This window comes from Nicotiana attenuata, unplaced genomic scaffold, assembly GCF_001879085.1.
Source record: "Nicotiana attenuata strain UT unplaced genomic scaffold, NIATTr2, whole genome shotgun sequence".
NCBI classification, from domain to species: domain Eukaryota; kingdom Viridiplantae; phylum Streptophyta; class Magnoliopsida; order Solanales; family Solanaceae; genus Nicotiana; species Nicotiana attenuata.
In genome coordinates, this window is record NW_017675737.1 from 3,138 (window position 1) to 24,757 (window position 21,620).

The 21,620-nt window shown below is 37.0% G+C and overlaps 2 protein-coding genes across 2 annotated transcripts; one reads left to right on the top strand and one right to left on the bottom strand.

The window, feature by feature from the left end:
* The first annotated feature begins 8,783 nt into the window (after positions 1–8,783).
* Positions 8,784–9,784, top strand: LOC109220388 (NAC domain-containing protein 43-like). Its single transcript, XM_019384849.1, is given in 3 exon segments — positions 8,784–8,916; positions 8,919–9,520; positions 9,695–9,784. Coding segments are annotated over 3 exon segments (825 nt in total).
* A 1,691-nt stretch (positions 9,785–11,475) lies between these two features.
* LOC109220389 (LIM domain-containing protein PLIM2b-like) lies at positions 11,476–14,244 on the bottom strand. Its single transcript, XM_019384851.1, has 5 exons — positions 13,886–14,244; positions 12,847–12,946; positions 12,721–12,746; positions 12,416–12,505; positions 11,476–11,989 (listed from the first exon to the last, which is right to left on the bottom strand). Exons 1-5 carry the CDS (start codon positions 14,018–14,020, stop codon positions 11,699–11,701), a joined length of 642 nt encoding a protein of 213 aa, XP_019240396.1. The 5' UTR covers positions 14,021–14,244; the 3' UTR covers positions 11,476–11,698.
* Positions 14,245–21,620: the final 7,376 nt, after the last annotated feature.

Here is a 21,620-nt window from a genome sequence, read left to right on the forward strand (position 1 = left end):
GCATTTAGGATTTAGTTTCATATTTTAGGATTAATTAGGGGTTAAGTGGTTTTTAGACCAAAATATAAAGAAAATAATAAAAATAGTCCAGTTTTGCATTTTTAATTATTTAATTTGCCATGAAATAGTTTTTAAACATTTTTAGGAATTAGTTTAACTTTGAAATATATTAGGTCTTTATTTTTTATTTGTTATAAAGTCAGAAAATATAAAAAAAAATATAAAAAAATGAAAACAAAAACAAAGTAAGAGATAAATAAAAGAAATAAAAGAAAAAATAATTAAAAAGAGAGTGGTCTTGGTAAATGCCCAAATTTGGGCCAAATTGGCTTAGCCCAAACGAAATCCAATACAAAAATTACTCCAGAACAAGCCCAAAGACGCCAATACCCGCCCCAGCCCAAACCATGACCCAAGTCCCCCCCATACCCCAACCAAACGACCCCGTTTAGGTCCAAAGAGATCCAGGCCGTCGAGGTTACTTTGATCTAACGGCCTGGAAGCCTAGATCAGTTAATATACAATGGTCGGAAACCCCTCACCCCCCCCCCACCTCGTCTCTCTCACCCTCGCCCAGAAACCCTAGAGACCCCTCCCGCCTCCGCCGTCCTCCGCCGCTCGCCGCCGGCCGGAAATCGCCTCCGCCGGCGGCGATTCTCCAAAATAACACCATGTGACCTCTTCACTCCCCTCTTCCCAAATCTGTGGTCCTTTTCCTTCAAATCACAACCGAGTTCCTCGAATCTCAAATCGTATTCCGGTCAAAAACACAAAGTCGTCCAAATCTCTCCAAAATTACACCATGTGTTCTCCTCAAGGTCTTCCTTCCAAATCCGTAGCCATCTTCGTTCGAATTCCCCTACATGTCCTCGAATTTCAGATCAAAGATCCGGCCTAAAACCTAACTGCTCCAAGCCTCATCAAAATTGAAGTCACACGATGTCACGACCCGGATTCCCACCATCGGGATCGTGATGGTGCCTACTCGTGGTAGCTAGGCAAGCCAACTTATTTACCTTTTATTAATAAATAAATCTGTTAACAATCTATAGCATCAATAAGAAATATGGAATTTAATAATAATAATAGCGGAAGTCTAATTTATAAGTGTGAATCAAAACGCAAAACCGTCAATAATAGCCTCTACCCAAGATTTGGTGTCACGTTACTCACGAACCACTAAGAATAAACTAAATACAAAGGTTTGAAAGAAATATAACAGCTGTCTGTCTCGAAAACAATGAGGCAACAGTCAAAAGGAAAACATAAAGAAGAGACGCCGGGCCTGCGGACGCCTGCAAGGCTATCTCAGTCTCGTGAATAGGAAAGTCTGCTCCCGAATTACTGCTGATGCTGCTCCTCAAAACCTGGACCTGTGCAAAAATGCACAGAAGTGTAGCATCAGCACAACCGACCCCATGTGCTGGTAAGTGTCTAGCCTAACCCCGGCGAAGTAGTGACGAGGCTAGACTGGACATCACATAAACCTGTGCAGTTATAAATCTACAGCGGAAATCGAATACCAAGTAATTAACAATATGGGAGGGGAGACATGCTAAGGGGAGATACAATATTAACAGCAATCTAGAGTAACAACTAAAACAGCTTAGGTTCACAATGAACAAAGAATTAATACTCAAATACAAACATATAGCCTCAATAACTATTGCGGCGTGCAACCCGCTCCATAATTACTACTGTTGCGGCGTGCAACCCGCTCCACAAATACCACTGTTGCGGTGTGCAACCCGACCCATATCATTTATCATGTATCATTGTTGCGGCGCGCACCCCGATCCTCACGTTTTACTGTTGCGGCGTGCAACCCGATCCTCAATATCATTGTTGCGGCGTGCAACCCGATCCTCAATATCATTGTTGCGGCGTGCAACCCGATCCTCAATATCATTTAACAGTCCGACTCCCCAAACAACAGTCACAATTAAGGGGCATAAAAATAAGTTAATATTTGACAAACATCCCGGCAAGGGAAAGAATCCAACAAGTTCAACCAAACGTCCCGGCAAGGGAATAATCAACAACGTTTTCTCTTCCTTACTTTTCTTATCTCATGATATCACTGGAGTCCAAGCTCCAAGAAATTTCTTATCTCATATTCCGTCACAAACAACAATATAACGACTTCCCAGTAAGGGAACAAAACATCATCTCAAATATTCTGGCAAGGGGGATTACTATAACCACATTAGTTCCAACATCTAACCACCACAACTATAACCAACCTATTACCACACTTGACCACCTCAGCTATATCTAACCGACTACCACACCCAACCAACCCATCTATAACTATAGTCATCATACGACACAAGGAAACATTAACCTAAGCGACCCTAGTATCCGTTAAGAACACAATGCAGAGGAATCACAACCCAACAATAGCCCGCCAAGAGGGCAACATAATGATCTCTCCTCTTTCTCACTTTTACTTCACAATTCTTTTCACAACTCGAGCAGATGCTCCAGAGGTTCAATTATCACTTATACTTTCGCAGTTCGTTCTACAACTGGAGCCGACGCTCCTCAATGAATCAAGTCATTTCATATACTTTCAATATTCGTATCACAGTTCGAGCCAATGCTCCTAGGAATCAAATTATCATATCACCATTCACATGTTATTCACAACATATAGAAATACTCCAATAAATATGAAATTCACAATCAGTTCATGATAATCACATTATAAGGACTCACGGTCATGCTAGACACCAATGTATAGATACTCGTCACCATGCCTATACATCGTACTCGATCACATAGCAATTAGCAACAAGACTCAACTCCTATTCCCTCAAGCTAGAGTTAAACCAAACACTTACCTCAAAGCCTTGAAATCCACTTAATCTTCAACTATCGCTTTACCTCGCGGTTCCACCTCCAATTCGCTCGAATCTAATCACAAATTGCTTAATTAATTTAATAAACACTATATGAAACAATTTGAATGCATAAAAATGAATTTCCCAAGTTTTTTCCAAAAATTCCAAAAATACCCCCGGGCCCACGTGGTCAAAACTCGAGGTTCGAACAAAAATCTGGTTACCCATTCCCCCACGAGTTCAAATATATAATTTGTTTTGAAATCGGACCTCAAATCGAGGTCCAACTCCCCAATTTATGGAAAACCTAGGTTCTACCCAAAAACCCCAATTTCACCCATGAAAATCCTTGATTTCAAGTGGAAAACATGTTTAATGATGTTAAAAGTTGAAAGAATTGAGTAAAAATTAACTTACAAATGATTTGGGATGAAGTTTGCTCTTGAAATATCGCCTATGGTGTTTGGGTTTTGAAAGAATGGTGAAAAGTGATGAAAATTCGACTAAGTATAAAATTTGCTGGGCCTCGGATATGGGAAATGCGAACATAGGTTCGCATTTGCGAACAAAACAGGCGTGGGAGTTGCGAACATTGTAGTTCGCATTTGCGAACTTGGGTCTGGAGGCAATTTTCGCATTTGCGAAAATTACATCGCATTTGCGATGACCCCTACCTCGCATTTGCGAGCCTTTTCCCGCATTTGCGAACACAGAGGGAAAATGGGGCTATCGCATTTGCGAAGGAAAACGTCGCATTTGCGACTGGGCGGCCCTCGCATATGCAAACATATTGTCGCATTTGCGACCCAAGCAAAGTCTCCCCTTTTTCGCATTTGCGATCAAGTGGTCGCATTTGCGATATCGCATTTGCGATCATTTCTTCGCAAATGCGAAGACACCAGCACTGAAAATACCAGATTTTTAAAAATGAGAAAATGCAATCCGATGCCTATCCAAAACTCACCCGAGCCCTCGGGGCTCCAAACCAAACATGCACACAACCTCAAAAGCATCCCGCAGACTTACTCGCGCGATCAAATCGCCAAAATAACATTATGTTCATAAAATCAAGCCTCAAAACTCATGATTTTCTTCTAAACTTCATAAACTTCCACTTTAGATATTTAGGTCCGAAACACGTCAAATGACGTCCGATTTCGACCAAACTTTACAGAAAGCGCTTAAACAATATATAAGACTTGTTCCGGGTGTCGGAACCAAAATACGAACCCGATACCACAGTCTTTTAATCAATTTTCATTTCCAATTTCCTTAATAATTTCAGAAAAATAATTTCACAGAAAAATTCTTTCCTCGGGCTCTAGACCTCGGAATTCGACTCCGGGCACATGCCTGAGTCCCATATTTTTTTACGGACCTTCCGGGACCGTCCAATCTCGGGTCCGGGTCCGTTTGCCAAAAATATTGACCAAAGTCAACTTTAATCATGTTAATATAAAATTCTTCAAATTTTTCTCGGATTTCACGGATTTCAACATAAAAATTTTTCGGCTACGCGCCCGGACTGCGCATGCAAATCGAGGCAAGTAAAAATGAGGTTTTCAAGGCCTCGGAAGCACGGAACGAGTGAGAAAACAGGTGATGACCCTTTGGGTCGTCACATGTTCGCTTTGTGGATTCGACAAGTAAAAGATTCGCTTCAAATACTTGACTTCATAATTAGTAAGTATTGTGAAAACAATATTCATCACGCTAGTTAGACACAGTAGAATACCTATGAATTTATTGGATTCACCGATGTGGATTCAATGATAAAATCCAAACTTAAGAATTATATTTGGAAGAATACCGTTTCAAATTTTCATTGGAATTATAAACATGAGGTTCGTTAATCACCAAATTGATCGAATCATTATGAATAATTAAATCCAAAATAATGATTTGTTATACCCAATTACCCATAAGTTTTGATGTTTATAAACGACATGATGGATATTTTATATGAGTAAATTGAAGTTCTTGATTATAAGACATTTATGAATCGCCCAAAGGTTGATTGTTTGTTCTTATAATTACTGAACATTAAATCGATAATTTAAATGTATCGTTAGTTTTATTTATTTATCCAAAGATAGTAAATACTACTAACTTGTACGTTAAAATTATCGAATTATGTAAAATTTATTTTAAGCATCATTATGTTAAAAAAATATATTTTGTGTTACACCCAAAGGTGGACATCAATATACATTTAAGAGTAAAACATAAACCATTCTGAATTTAACGATATATTTAATTTTAACTCAAAGCATTAATGAATGGGCATATTTTATTTGCAGCACTTGCTCTTCATTCGCACTCCGCTTCTGTTACGACCTTTAACGGACTCAACTTCTCAGATTGGTGCGAACAGATAAAATTCCATCTTGGAGTTTTAGATCTTGATGTTGCACTTTATACTGAGAGGCCAACAGCTATTACTGAAACTAGTAATACTGAAGAAAGGTCCTACTTTAAGCACTGGGACAGGTCTAACAGATTAAGCCTAATGTTTATACGAATGAATATTGCGGGCAACATTAAGACTACTTTTCCCAAAACTGAAAGCGCGAAAGAACTTCTGAAACTTGTGGAAGAATGCTCTCAAACTGCTGATATGTGACGACCCAAAGGGTCATCACCTATTTCCTCATCCATTCCGTGCTTTCGAGGCCTTAAAACCTCATTTTTTTGCTTGCCTTGATTTGCGTGCGCAGTCCGGGCGCGTAGCCGGAAAGCTTTTATGTTGAAATATGTGAATTCCGTGAAAAAATTTGAAGAATTTCGATATTAATATGATTATAGTTGACTTTGGTCAACATTTTTGGTAAACGGACCCGGACCCAAGATTGGACGGTCCCGGAAGGTCCGTAGAAAAATATGGGACTCGGGCATGTGCCCGGAATCGAATTCCGAGGTCTAGAGCCCGAGATATGAATTTTTCCGTGAAATTGTTTTTCTGAAATTATTAAGGAAAATGGAAATGAAAATTGATTAAAAGACTATGGTATCGGGCTCGTATTTTGGTTCCGACGCCCGGTACAAGTCTTAAATATGTGTTAAGCGCTTTCTGTAAAGTTTGATCGAAATCGGACGTCGTTTGACGTGTTTCGGACTCGAAATGGAAATTTGAGGCTTTATGAACATTTCAAAGAAAATCATGAGTTTTGAGGCTTGATTCTATGTATATGATGTTATTTTGGCGATGTGATCGTGCGAGTAAGTCCGTAGGATGTTTTTGAGGTTGTGTGCATGTTTGGTTTGGAGCCCCGAGGGCTCGGATGAGTTTTGGATAGGCATCGGAGTGCATTTCTCATGTTTTGAAAAATCTGGTATTTGGCTTCTGCAATTTTCGCAAATGCGAAGCCAGGGTTCGCAAATGCGAAGGCCCAGCTATCGCAAATGCGAAGGCTGGTTCGCAAATGCGAAACCAGCCCAGGTAGACCAAGCTTCGCAAATGCGAAACCAGGCGTCGCAAATGCGATGGACCCTGGTTCGCAAATGCGAGACCCAATTCGCAAATGCGAAGGGTCCCCTGGCAGCTTGAATTCGCAAATGCGAAAAAATAGTCTCGCATTTCCCAGGCCTGCATTGTTCGCAAATGCGAACCTATGTTCGCATTTCCCATATCCGAGGCCCAGCAAATTTTATACTTAGTCGAATTTTCATCACTTTTCACCATTCTTTCAAAACCCAAACACCATAGGCGAATTTTCAAGAGCAAACTTCATCCCAAATCACTTGTAAGTTGATTTTTACTCAATTCTTTCAATCTTTAATATCATTAAACATGTTTTCCACTTGAAATCAAAGATTTTCATGGGTGAAATTGGGATTTTTGGGTAGAACCTAGGTTTTTTATAAATTGGGAAGTTGGACCTCGAATTGAGGTCCGATTTCAAAATAAATTATATATTTAAACTCGTGGGGGAATGGGTAACCAGATTTTGGTTCGAACCTCGAGTTTTGACCACGTGGGCCCGGGGGCGTTTTGGAAAATTTTGAGTAAAACTTTGGGAAAATCGTTTTATGCATTCAAACTAATTCATATAGTGTTTGCTAAAGTAATTGAGCAATTTGTGATTAGATTCGAGCGAATTGGAGGTGGAACCGCGAGGTAAAGCAATAGTTGAGGATTAAGTGGATTTCAAGGCTTTGAGTTAAGTGTTTGGTTTAACCCTAGCTTGAGGGAATAGGAGTTGAATCTTGTTGTTAATTGCTATGTGATCGAGTACGATGTATAGGCATGGTGACGAGTATCTATACATTGGTGTCTAGCATGACCGTGAGTCTTTATAATGTAATTATTGTGACTTGGTTGTGAACTCCGTGTCTATTGGAGGATTTCTAGTTGTTGTGAATAACATGTGAACGGTAATATGATCACTTGATTCCTGGGAGCATTGGCTCGGATTGTGATACGAATATTGAAAGTATACGAAATGACTTGATTCTTTGGAGTGTTGACTCAAAATAGTAGAGTGAATTTTAAGATAAGGAAAGTAAGAAAGAGAAAGCGTTGTTGATTATTCCCTTGTCGGGACGTTTGGTTGAACTTGTTGGATTCTTTCCCTTGCCGGGATGGTTGTCAAATATTTGTTTATTTATGCCCCTTGATTGTGACTGTTGTTTGGGAAGTCGGACTGTTAAATGATATTGAGGATCGGGTTGTGCGCCGCAACAATGATGTTGAGGATCGGGTTGCGCGCCGCAACAATAACATATGAGGATCAGGTTGCGCGCCGCAACAATGATAAATGATAAATAATGTGGATCGGGTTGCACGCTGCAACAGCAGTATTATGGAGCGGGTTGCACGCCGCAACATTTGTTGACATCATGTGTTTATGTCTGAATATTAATTTCGTGTTTCATTGTGGATTTCTAGGCTGTTTTAGTTGTTACTCTGGATTGTTATTATTGTATCTCCACATAGTATGTTTCCTCTCCCATGATGTTAATTACTTGGTATTCGATTTCCGCTGTATATATTTATAACTGCACAGGTTTATGTGGTGTCCAGTCTACCCTCGTCACTACTTCGCCGGGGTTAGGCTAGACACTTACCAGCACATAGGGTCGGTTGTGCTGATGCTACACTTCTGTGCAATTGTGCACAGGTCCAGGTTTTGAGAAACAGCAGTAGCAGTAGTTCGGAAGCTTATTAGACTTATGTTCTATATTGATGTTATAAACTGTTAAAGATAATTGCTAGTGATGGAAAGGTAAGTAAGTTGGCTTGCCTAGCTACCACGAGTAGGCGCCATCACGACTCCGATGGTGGGAAATCCGGGTCGTGACATAAATGTTCCAGTAAACTAATATAATAATAAAAAAAAAGTAAGAAAGAAATGGAAAAAACTAATGGACGAATCAAAAAACGAAAATTAAAAAACCACATTTTAAATTTCTAAATAACATGCTGAAGAGAAAAGTAAAAAACTGATAATGCGCTGAACTTTACAAGTTGTAATAAAGTCATAAAATTATTTTTTGAACTTTACTATTTGTACTCAGTATATATAAGTTACAAATTAACTATTCTTTTGTATCATTAATTGAAGTTTCTAAACTATATTCATATAAAACAATTGAACTATGTGTTTTTTAAAATAAATTAAAAAAATAGGACAAGTCGCCATTTCATTTAGGAAACCTGAAACTTGAAAAAGGTTGTTACTTTCACTCTCCAGTAATCAATCTGAAAAAGAAAAATAAATAAAACAACTGCAAAATATCAGGAAATGAATTTAGGAAAAAGAAAAAAAAAGCAATGCCGTTTAGTACTAGTAAGAATAGGATTTACATCAACCCATCAGCTTCATCTATAAATATAATACTTCCTAAAACCCTAGAAACGACTATCTCAGTATCACCATTTTAGGGTTTGCCACTAAAGTTCTTCATCCGTTCTCTCAGCTTGTTTCCTTTCTTTGTGCAATGGCAGTATACTCTGATTGTCAGGCTAAGGGACGTCCAATGGGTAATCGGTTTTACCCGACGGAAAGAGAAGTGTTGGAGTATTTACTAGGGTTTGTGAGAGACGAGCCTCTTCACGCACAGTATGAAGTCATGCTGATCTCTACGCCGACAAGTAGCCATGGCAGATATTCGAAGCATATGATCACGGGAATAACAACAATACTCGTTACTTCATAACTCCACAAAAGAAAGAGAAGCCAACGTGGAAAAGAGTTTCAAGAACTGTTGGGAAGGGCACTTGGAAGCCTCAAAATAAAGGCCGAGATGTGTTTGATTATAAAGGGAGACTCATGGGATACGTGAAAAGTTTGAAGTATATCCCCACTAACAAATCGTCAAACAACGTAAACGGCGAATGGTTGATGACTGAGTACTCTTTGTATGATCACTACCTGAATGCTAGGGAGATTAAGAACAATGGTTTCGTAATTTGTAAGATCAAGAAGAAGGAAAAACCTGGTGACAAGAAAAATGGAAATAATAATATTGATGAGGTAGTTAATGATCGTGATAATATGAGAGATATTGAAGAATTTATCAACAGCATGTTGCAAGAAGATGTTCAAGTTAAAGACAATGGAATAACGTCGAATGGTATAGCAAAGGATGATCAAGAGAATAATATTATCCAATATGTAGAGGGAGATCAAGTTAGAGACCATGTACTTGGTTTGTTGGATTCCCCAGAGGATATTGTTAAAGTGAATGATCATGAGGAGTATGTTGAAGATTGCGTAGATCAGGAAGATGAAGTCCAAGTCCATTTACTTGAAGAATATATTGATTCCGTTATGCAATCAGAAGATGTTCAAGCTGAAGACAATGGAATAATGTCGTCGAATGATGATATAGCAAAGGATGATCAAGAGAATATGGAATACCAAGTCAAAGACCATCAACATGCTACTTTGTGGACTTCCGCGGATGATGTCGATCTGGATACTATCAATTTCTATTAGTCAGAGAATATATTTGCTAGATAATGTAGTTTAATTATCCCATGCTAGCTCTTAGATAAAGTTACAAACCAGCCTGTACTACAATACTATGATTTATCAATATATTTTGAATTTTTCTTATGTTTCTGTTATAGTTTTTACTAGCTAGGGATATATGATCGACATATTAAAGATGGCTGTTGATAGTTTATGTAGCACTACTAAAACTTAATACTAGTGAAAGTTCTGCCAAAGTTTTTGCTGTTTCTGTTTTTCTCTCAGAGAGATAGTGCTCGCTTATTATATTTCGGCGTCGATTCCCTGTTTTAGCTGCCTAGTTGGAGTATTTAGTTTTCAAGATTATGTGTGCTAGCTCATTTTGGGAAGTAGTACTAGTATTAATTAATTATGGTCTAGTTAGCAGAAAGAGTGTTTGTTCAAGGAGTTGTAGTGTTTTAGAAAGTTTTACATTGGTGAAATCATCTAAAGATCCATAGAAAGATTTCAGGGAGTCAATGATAGTGGAGAATTATATGAGGGCATCAAAGGATTTGGAAGAACTTCTTGCTTTCTATTTTTCTTTGAATTCAGATGAGTATCATATGATCTCATCATCAGGGTGTTCAAGCAAATCGTGTTTGACATCACTGACATTATATTCTGCTAAAGTAAATTAAATACGAATCTATTAATTTCCTTTTCTCATAGTCATGATATGTGAAGTAGTATAATTTTCACAAAAACATAACACCAATATAATTAATGTTTTTTCTTTTTTAATAAGGATACTTAGATTAGAAATTAAGTAACATAACAGTTATAGTTATTACAAGCCAAGACTGTTCGAGCGTTCAAGTCTTCGTCCAGCTGATAAAGCTGATAAAGCAGAGGGAGGGGGAGAAGTAATATAAAGGATGCCATGGTTGTCGTCCAGCTGAGGGTGTGAGGTTCATCCCATGCTTAGCCAAGGCATCTACTACAACATTATATTAGCTTCTCGGTATACATGTCTAAGCTCCACACGATCCAGTTCCAGCATGAACTACCTGTGAATCAGTTTCCATTTGAAGCGGCCAGAGGCTAAAGTCTTTAGCTAACTGTAGGCCTAGCCGAAGTGCTATTAATTCAGCTTCAGTAGCAGAGAAGCAAGTTAAACTGGTTGTGAATCCCCGGATCCATTGATTGGTCGAGTTACGAAAAATTCCTACAGGCAGCTCCCGCTCTGTTAGTTGCTTGATTGAAGGCGCCGTCAATGTTAAGCTTGACAAAATTATTAGGCGGTGGGTATCATTTAATGTAAAGAGTGCACGTGTTGGCTTTAGGAGAACAAGCTGGTGAAAGAAAGAAAAATTCTATAAGATGACACATGATAACAATTACAGACAATTCCTTGTGGTAATTATGAAAAAGATTATGATTCCGTATAATCCAAATATACCAAAGGATGAAAGGAACCATTAACATGGCAGGGACCTCAATTCCTTGGTAGAAAAAGGGTCCTTGAATACGCAGACAGTGCAAGCAAAGCCATTCGTTGAAGTTGGGAGCAATAGTGTTTATATGGAAGAAAGTCCATATTGGTCGGACAATGTCAGAGTCTAAAAATAAGTGGGCTATGGTTTCAGGGGTATGAGCACACGATTTGCAATTAAGATCATGGAGAACATGCAAATTGTGAAGGTAGGCTGCTGTAGGAAGGCTTTGTGAATACCTTGAAATTAAACAACATTGCAGAAAACGTTTATATATTAACAAAAGGAATATTAAATCCAGACAATAAAATTTAATTACATATGAGGGTTGCCTTGGATATATATAAACAAATGGGAAAACTTTTTTTATAAAACATATCAGAAAAACTAAGATATTGGATCAAAATAGATAGAAAGGATCAATTGTAAGATATATAAGGGGAGAAATCAAGGGCACGTTCTTTTATGACTGTTGTTGTGGTTCCTCTGCATTTTCAGGCTCCTTATTATTATTCTCTTCTTCAGCTTCATTTTCCTCAGTGTCATTTACTGGTGTCACAGCAGCACTACTCTTCTTATTATTAGCAGCTTTGAGGACATGTTGGTAATTTCCTTTTTCCATGAAGAGCTGAGCAAAATGGTGTTTGCAATAGAGATTTCCATCAAGGGAAGCATATGTTGCATGGGTAAGTGGACACCCTCCATGTGCACACTTGAAACATGACTTGTGAAATGATTCTCCTTCCATTGTCACCTGTAAGATCGTTAAGAGTTTAAGTTTTATGCACCGTCAGTCAAGTTTCATGCATCGTTAGTCAGTTGTGGATAAGTTTGTTACATCGTTTAGGTTGGACTATAACAACATGTAATTCATCGTAGCAAAATTCTAATATGTCAACCTAGCAAATATAGTAATGGCATGCTATAATCAGTTAATAGTGTCAATAAGGTTCTTTATACTATCGATATATGTAAGTTAAGTTAATTCATTTATAACATATAAACTCCGCCTATTTGAGTAAAGCATAGCCATTCCAGTTAGTTCGAATAAAGAAAGAGGGTCGCGATAGGTTGATGGCCAAAATAGTCTAATGATGTTTGAATTGAGGATTGTTGATTAATTGAGTCATTCACTAATGTCATAAACCTTTTATTTAAGCAAAAAATGATTGTTTTATACCTTTTCAAGTGGATAAACAGTTTTGTCGCAAGCAGCACATTTATCTTGGGTCCCAGAGAACATAGCAGATAGTTTGCTTGGAGCCCTTGTCTGCACAAAATAAAAACAAATTAAATTATTAGCTAAGAATGTTAAAGAAACAACTATTAAAAGAGAATATTAATTTTTTAATTTAATTTCCATGCTAGAAAAATATTGTATTCTTTTCTTAACAAACACAAGAAAAGAAGAAAATTAACGGTGGTATAGAAAAGTTAAACGGATGATGTAGAAATATGAAGTTGTGAAATATAAACAAAACATACCAGTGAATTTTGCCTCTCAGCCTTAGCTGCTCAAATGTTAATTAAAACAATGTAGATGATTAGTAGAAATGAAGATAAAATAGACTTAGGAAAAATATACTAAATTAATTAAAATGGATTTCTTACAATTCTGAAAATTCTTGGTAAAGTTTCCAGATTCCTTAAAAAGCTGTTCGAAATGAGCCTTGCAGTAGAGGACTCCTTCCATGGAAGAGTAGTTGCTCATCTGCCAATAAAATGCCATTTTATCAAATCTATCATAAGTGTAACAGAAGTAAGAAACACAAAAACAATGGGGGACATTGATTTATAAATTCTTAATAATCAACTGACTATTATTCAATATTTTAACAGCTTAATATCTAGTAAAGCCAAAACGTAATTGCATTCAAGATTTTCGCCCTTCAAGATCTTAAGAATCCCACATAAAAACAGAAGTTGAGATCTAGAGATGAAAATGTGTTTTTCTTCTTCTTGTTTTATACGAGTTTTGTCAAGTATATATAGCTGGTTCAAAGCCTGGACCGTTATAATTACGGCCACCATTCCTCAGGGCTTGGATCAATTGCTCTTTGTTATCAGGTCACCAACTTCCTTTAACTTATTAGCATTAGACAGGCATCCGCGGTCCTCATACATCGTCTTATAACTTTACTATTGCAAGAATATATCAATCGACGAGTTATGTCTTAGCTGCTTTGCGTATTATGCATATTGTCCAAATGGGGCATGCATCAAGGTTATAGGTGAGTGATAAGCGTAGAAGGCGCGCCCAGAGGCAAAGCTAGGAATTTTTCCAAGAGTATTCAGATTTGAAAGAAGTGAAAAAAAAAATTCCGACAAAGGGTGTTCAATATGTGTTATATACCTCTAAAACGTAATATTTTACCTATATATACATGGGAATTTTTTAATTAAAGGGTGGTCAATTGAACACTCTTGTGACCCGCCACTGCGCGTGCCTACAGGGCAGTAAGTCTGGTTAAGAAAAGACTAGTTATGACAGATCCTCCGAATACATATGCAGAATTTGTACAACTAACCTTAGATATTATTAAGATTGCGGTATAGTTGATTGATTGATTCGGGCAAATAGAGGATGAGGAACAAGAAAAGGGAAAGAAAATAGAGAAAAAAACAGTTAATATGAAAAAAGAAAACATACCACAAGAGTGCCTTTGCAATGGCTACATTTGAAGCAGGATTTATGATAAGTAACACCATCCGCAGACAACAAATCAACAAAATAAACAGTCTTATCACAAGCTGAGCATTTATCCAAAGTTCCTGTGAATGCCATTTTTATCTTTTATTTACTTTTTTTCTCCTTATTATTATTATTATTATTTACAGAAGCCTGAAAACCTTCAATCTCAATAACTAGTCAGAGTTAGAAATATGGCAGAGAAAAAGTACTTTTATCAACAAAGCTCTTCTGCCCTCTTATATCTAACCTGCTTTGTTATTGAGATCAAACAAACAAAAAAGGCACCCTCTCTATCTCAGCTTGTAATAGAGAATTTGCTATCTTTTTCATGTGGAAAAATTATTAGTACGTACTAGAATTCTGCTATTACACCGTTAACTTAATGACACGTGATTGGGAGATCCAAATATTAGGAGCTGAAAATAAATTTCTTTGCCTCTCAAATATGGTGGATGACATTATCTTGGATTTGAGTGAAATTAGGCTCTTCTTTGACTCTTTCTCATCACAAGCTTGTATTATTTCTTGGTAGTTTAGTTAAACTTGTTTTATCTTTGCTTTTTCTTAACCTTATAGTTATAATATTTTTATTACTATACTTTTTCCTTGAAAATTTGATGTTCATTAGACCTTTGCCTAATGCTGTATGGTGGGCCGGGCTGGGACCGGGACCGGATCGGGCCCGCGGTCTTAACGGGCTAAACGGTCCTGGCGAGCCGGTCCTGGTGGGCCGGTCTCCAATGGTGCAGGAGGCCCGTGGCGGGCCGGTTCACTTCTATAAGCCCACGAGCCCGGGACCGGCAGGCGGGCCTGGGCCGGTTCAACCGGGCCTAACGGGCTCCAACGGTTATTTTTTTACGGTCAGATTTTTAAAATCTAGCCGTTGACCTTCATAATTTATCCGTTGGTCACTTTAAAAAATAGCCATTTGGCCCCCAAACTTTATATAATTACACTTTTTCCCAATTCTCAACTATAAATACCCCCTCATTCTTTCATTTTTACTCACCAATTCATCAATCTCTCTCAATCTCTCTCAATCTATATCTAATTTCTCTTCTATAATTGTTTATTTTATTATTGCAATTTCGTGAAAAATTGTGAAGTTGGTGAATTGAAGTATTCAAGTCTTCAAGTCTTCAACGATTTTCAATTTTCAAGAAGTTGTTCGGCAATTCGGTAAACTCGTTCCAACTCTTAAGTTTTAAGAATATATTTTTGTGTATTTTAGTTTGCATAATTGTAATTAATATGGCATTTTCTTTGAAAAAAATGTTTGGTGGTAAGGGAAAAGCTAAAATTGGTGAAAGTAGTCGCCAACCTACTACCGTTCCCCCGGCTCCCCGACCCAGACCTGTTACCCGTCCTGCTGCTCCTATTATTCTTGATAGTGATAACCCTTGTTTTTAATTTTTCGATAGTGAATTTTGCCATAATGTTGCACCAGGTCAAAGATTAAATGAAGAAGTTATGAATGCTCTTTATCCTAATAAAACTATCTTAGAAAATGATGAGAAAAATGAGGATGTAGATGAAATCCAACCCGATTTAGATGATACACCTACTAATCCTGTTAATAACCCAACTGATGCACCGGCCGACCCACCTGTAGAAACCCCTACTTTTAATAGACAACCTTCTAAACGCCTAGAAACATCATTAGTTTGAAACTTTTTTACTCAAGTAAGAGAACAAAATAAGGCTAAGTGTAACAATTGTGGGAAATTGCTGGCGCATAAATATACTGGAGACTGTAGCGGCACGGGTAGTTTGGCTAGGCACATACAAACACACCCTAGAGATAAAGTTAGATATTTACAAATGAAAGCGAAGCTAGAGGGGACAAGTATAGATACTGCGGTTAACCCTAGTACAGGTTCAAATCTAGTTCAACCAGGAATTAACACTGTGACCGGAGGTATTTTATATTACGATCCAAATAAAGATCGTGAAGAATTAGCAAAGATGGTTACCGTTATGTGCTTACCCTATACTTTTCCTTCTAATCCTAATTTTGTGCATTATATTAGAAAAGTTTTTAATCCTACTTATAAAGGTTGGCCTCGCGCAACAGTTAAGAGCGATATTTATAAATATAAACATGAATATGAACAATATTTGCGGTATTTATTTACTCATATAACTAATCGGATTTCTATTACTACTGATATTGGTAGAAGTAATAATGACTGTGATTATCTAACTGTTAGAAGTCATTGGATAGATGAGGAGGTGGATAATGCAAAAACGCATTATTGCATATAGAATAATTAATTCACGTCACACAGGTAAGTTTATTGCTAACACTGTTGCAGATATTTTGTAGATATTTCTGCATTAGAGATAAAATAATGGCAATTTCTATGGATAATGCTTCTAGTAACACTAGTGCTATAGGCATACTTACAACAACACTAAATCCTGCATTTAGTAATATATTCCATGTGAGATGTATTTGTCATATTTATCATTTAATTGTCGGTGATGGTATGCGAATTTTAAATTTAGAAATTGAAAAGGTTAGAATGGCTCTTAATTGGCTTTTTTATTCAAACCGTAGAAGTAGACTTAGAGAGTATTTTAAAAAATGTGATGAATATGGCCTTAGAGAAAGAAAGGTTCCTAAACCTTGTCCGACTAGATGAATTATATGTACGAAAGTTTAGTAGTTGCATATGAATATAGAAACCCAATTAATGCAACGTTTAATGCTCGTGTTGGTGGTGAGGATGATGATGAAATCCTTACAAATCAAGATTGGACGAATGTTAAAATTCTTATAGATTTTTTAGAACATTTTCAAATTGCTACAAATGCATTTTCTGGGCAATAGTATCCTACTATTTCAAATTGTTTAGTTTATATTGCAGCACTATGTGATTTGTTTGTTGAATTTCGGAGGGTGGGAAAATTTATAAACTTGCTATAAATGCAATGAAAGAAAAGTTTAAAAAATATTTTTTCCCTATCCCCCCTATTTATGGTGTTGCTGCAATGTTAAATCCTACAATGAAATTAGGAGGTCCTCACTTTTGGTACTCAAATATTTATAAGGCTTTAGATCTTTCAAATGAGGAATTTTCTACACTTGCAGATGCAAAAGCCTCAATTAAAATTAATGCTCAAACAATTTATAATGCTTATCAACTTGCCTTAGATCATGCTAGGCCAAATGTTCCAACCCCTACTTCATCTAGTTCACAATTGTCTAAAAGAGCTGCGGGCTTAAAAGCACTTAAATCTTGGACGGAGTTCAGGGGTTCTCAAGGTGATAATTATGATGAAACTTCACATCTAAATGAGCTTCAAGTTTATTTGTCGCAGGGACTTGAAAAGGAGAATCCAGACGGCACTTTTGATCTTTTAGAATGGTGGAAGGCAAGGGAAAAACATTTTCCGGTTCTTGCAAGGATGGCTCGGGATATTTTAGCTATTCAAGCTTCAACTGTTGCATCAGAGAGCGCTTTCAGTCAAGAAAGACTTCAAATAGGTGATCATAGAGCGTCTATGAGGGAGAGCTTGGAAAAATCAGTACTGTTCAGAGATTGGATCCACTCGGAAAGAAGAAACTTTGGACTTGCGGAATCACAACCGGAGATAGATGAAGCTTATGAAGAAATGATAGCGGAACTTGCGGAGGATGCTGCTTCGCCCGGAAGTGGTGATGAACAAGCTTCTTTTCCACCTCCACCAACGGAACCTCCTCCGAACCTTGAAGGATTTATGAGATTTGTTAGAGATACAATGTAGATTATGGTGTAACTTGTACTTTGGTACATCTTCTTTAGTTTTTTCTCTTTTTAATGGTGGTATTAGTACCTTGTTGTGCTCATTCCATTGGGGGGAAGAAGACTAAGAAAGATATGCCATTTTTGGTAATAAAAATTATAAGACATGCCCTTGAATATCTCTTTGCAATATTTTTTTGTCTTTAACTTGCAATTATTTATAAGCTATAATATATATACATAACATACAATATATACTAAAAGAAAATATATAAGGGAATATATATACATAACATACAATATATACTACAAGAAAATATATAAGGGAATATATATACATAACATACTATATATAGTATACTATAATATATAAGGGAATATATATACATAACATACAATATATATACTACAAGAAAATATATAAGGGAATATATATACATAACATACTATATATAGTATACTATACTAGTATACTATATATATTATATATACTTGAAGAAGTAGTACTATATATACTACAAAACAAGATTTTTTCAAAACGAGGGCCCCACCCCCAATGACCACCAACGGTCATATTGCACAAATAGCTTTTTTTTTTATCAATTTACAAACTAACCTTCTCTAACACTATAAATACCCCCCTCCCTCTTCTTTATTTCGATACTCAATACTCATTTCTCAATCTAAATTTCTCTCAATCTCTCAATCTCCAATTTTCAAGACTTCAAGTCTCAATCTCAATTTTCAAGTTAAATCATGCCTCGTTCGGAACGAGTGCGCTTATTTGTTTCGCAATACTATGAAGTGCTTGAAGAAAATGAAGAAGGCCAAATATTAAAGTGCAAGAACTGTGGAAGAGTCTTAAATTTTCGTTCAGGGTGTACCACAGGCATTTTAAGGAGGCATATAAAGTATTGTGTTGAGGGTATTTATCCGCAAATTCGTCTTTAAGATTTTTCAACAATTTGTGTTATTTTAAAATTATTAGACGTATTTATGCTTCATGTTGTACTTTGTTATTAATTTATTATGCATGCCAATTTAGTTTTACTATTGTTTTGTTATTTTACTTTTTCGTCAAACACTTTAATAATTAGATTTCTATATTATATATACTACATATATTTATATAGCCATGTATAAGAGCAATTTATATATATACATACATATATGGTTTACAAGAAATTGCCTTAAACAAAAAAAATTTTAAAAAAAAGCCCGGAAATAAAAAAGCCCGTTAGGCCCGCTAAGCCCACGAGCCCGACCCATTTAGCCCAGGACCATATGGGCTTAGGCCCGTCACGGGCTGGTCCTACCCGTTGAGCCCACGAAGCCTGGGACCGTGAAGCCCGGGACCGCCGGAGCCCGAACCGCTAAGCCCAGGCCCGTTTAGCCCATTTAGGCCCGGGCCCGGACCACCATACAACATTACCGGTGATACAAGGATATGCCACCGGAAACGACAGGGGAGTTNCCCGTCATGGGCTGGTTCCACCCGTTGAGCCCACGAAGCCCGGGACCGCCAGAGCCCGGGACCGCTAAGCCCAGGCCCGTTTAGCCCATTTAGGCCCGGGCCCGGACCACCATACAGCATTACCTTTGCCTAAGAAAATATGGTCTGTTTTTAGACAAAAGTCACTCTCTAATACCCAATGATGGATATTTTTTTGGGCTTGTTTTTTCGCATTTTAATTCATTAAGTTTAGAGTACTATTATAGTACATGTGTATTCCATGCATCAATTAGGGTGAGTAGCCTCATTTGTTTTTTTAAAAGATTAAAAAGTCTGAATCTGAATAGATGTCTGAATATCAAGATGTATATTAAGATTAAGATATCTGAATCTGAATACACATCTGAATATTAAGATGTGTTTTAAGATCTGAATACTAAATGATTAAGATTGTTTGTTTTTTAAACAACTGAATATATAGAATTTATCTTTATTTAAAAATTAATAAACGTAAATTCAAATAAAATATTAATTAATCTAATATTCTATCAATAATATATATGATAGTTTTTTGTGGTGATGGTTAACGTAGGTACTTATGGTGTGGCTAAAGGCGGTGATTGGTGGTGATTTTGATTGATGGTGGTGGTTCTAGGTAGTAGCTAGTGGTGATTGGTAGCTATAGAGATTATGGTTGAGGATGGTGGTGGTGGATGTGATAGTTAATAATGGTGTATGGTGGTGGTGGTTGTGATTGTGGTTGTGGTTGAGGAAGGTGATGGTGGGTGGTGATAGTTTATAATGGTGGACGGTGTCGACTATGGTTATTGATGGTGATGGGGTGGCTAATGGTGTAGTTGAGGTGGGTGAGTGTGGTTATGGTTGGGGATGATGGTGGTGGTAGTAGGATGTTGGGTGGTGGTAGTGGTGGCGGCTATGATTGAGGATGGTGGTGGTGTTAGTTGATAATAGTAGGCTGTGGCGGTAGTTAGTAATGAATGTGGATGATAGCATCTTAATGAAATTAATGATGCTTCGTAAAAAAAATAAAAGCACTTAATGATTAAGATCTGAATGATTAAGATTCAGGCTTTTAAGACAAACGCACTTAATAACTGAGGTCTGAATGATTAAGATTCAGACCTCCATTAAATGCAAACAAATGAGGCCAGTATTTTAAACTACTAAGTTAAGAGTACTATTATACGGTTGCACTTACTATTCTCATGCGATGATAGGTGCGACTAGAGGCGGATCTAGGATTTAAAGGTGGCTGATGTTCGGCAATAAATGCGTATATTTTTCCATTGTTGCCTCATGTTCTAGTACTTTTTAATCGTCTTTTGAATATTAGTTATATTATTTTGTGCTTAATATTATATTTTAACTGTGTAGGAATAAAACGGTATGAAGATAAAGAGATTTGGAGCAAAATTAGATGAAACACGGAAGGAAAAGGAAGAAAAATAAATAAATATAATAAGGGGGACACACTTTGATCATTGTCCCCCAAGTGGAGACAAGAAAGCTTATAAATTGCAATTGATGAAGTAACGAAAAAGGAATTGAAGGCAAGAATTGAAAACGCTATTGTCTCTAGCGCCCTGGAGGGCGCTGGGCGCCGGTGACGCGGATTTTGTCCTATTTTGCCCGGCACGGTTTATTCGACCCTAGACCTATCCAACACGTATAAAAGCAAGACTAAACATATATTTTGGGGGAGGACGCCACTTTAGAGAGATCTAACATATTTTGAAGGAGAATTCACGTGGAGGAACACACACCACGATTGCAGGAGGCTTCCAACTAGTTTTTCTTCTTTTCTGTTCCTTTAATTTTATAGTTTATTAGTTCTAGAGTTTTGGGTGCTACATGAACGTTGTGGTTTGAAGCTTGAATTGTTCTTATTATTTTATCATATTGGTTTATTTATTCAATCTTGCGCTTAATTATTTGATTGCTTGATCACCAATTAAATACTATCTACGAATCTAGGATTGAACTCGGGAGAGGAAATTCTAGATTGCATATAAGATTGAGTAGAGCAAGATCTTAACTCTTAGGGGGAGCGGATTTGCGGTTAGGATAGGAATATACCTAATCGCCTTGCTTGGTTATTATACTGGAATTATAAATGCGTTCTTGTTAATCTTAATTCCATAGGAATATAGGCGTTAGGTTAGCTTGAATAGGCGAGTTGTACTTTGGGAGAAGGCTACGAGCAATATTAACCCTGTCAACCAATAAACCAGATAAATTAATTTGACGATTTAAGTGAAAAACTCAACGGGATTGTTAGCTAACCCATAGCTCTAGAATATTTACTCACATTGAATTCGTCTTTAAGATTATCGTTGTTTTCTTTAATCTCTTAATTTGTTACTCTAGATTAATTTTAATTAAATATGCATACGTTGGGATTCGCTTGAATAGACTAATTATTTGGTTTAATTTAGTTGATAGTTAATCACAAGTCTCTGTGGGTACGATATCTGGACTTACAATCCTATAT

What these genes read in the sequence shown, in the direction of transcription:
- LOC109220389 (XM_019384851.1), bottom strand. Translation starts at nt 14,020, where the DNA reads ATGGCATTCACAGGAACTTTGGATAAATGCTCAGCTTGTGATAAGACT. An exon ending in TACCAAGAATTTTCAGAATT is followed by an intron (nt 12,747 to 12,846) that starts GTAAGAAATCCA and finishes ACATTTGAGCAG; the next exon opens with CTAAGGCTGAGAGGCAAAAT. An exon ending in CTGTTTATCCACTTGAAAAG is followed by an intron (nt 11,990 to 12,415) that starts GTATAAAACAAT and finishes ACGATCTTACAG; the next exon opens with GTGACAATGGAAGGAGAATC.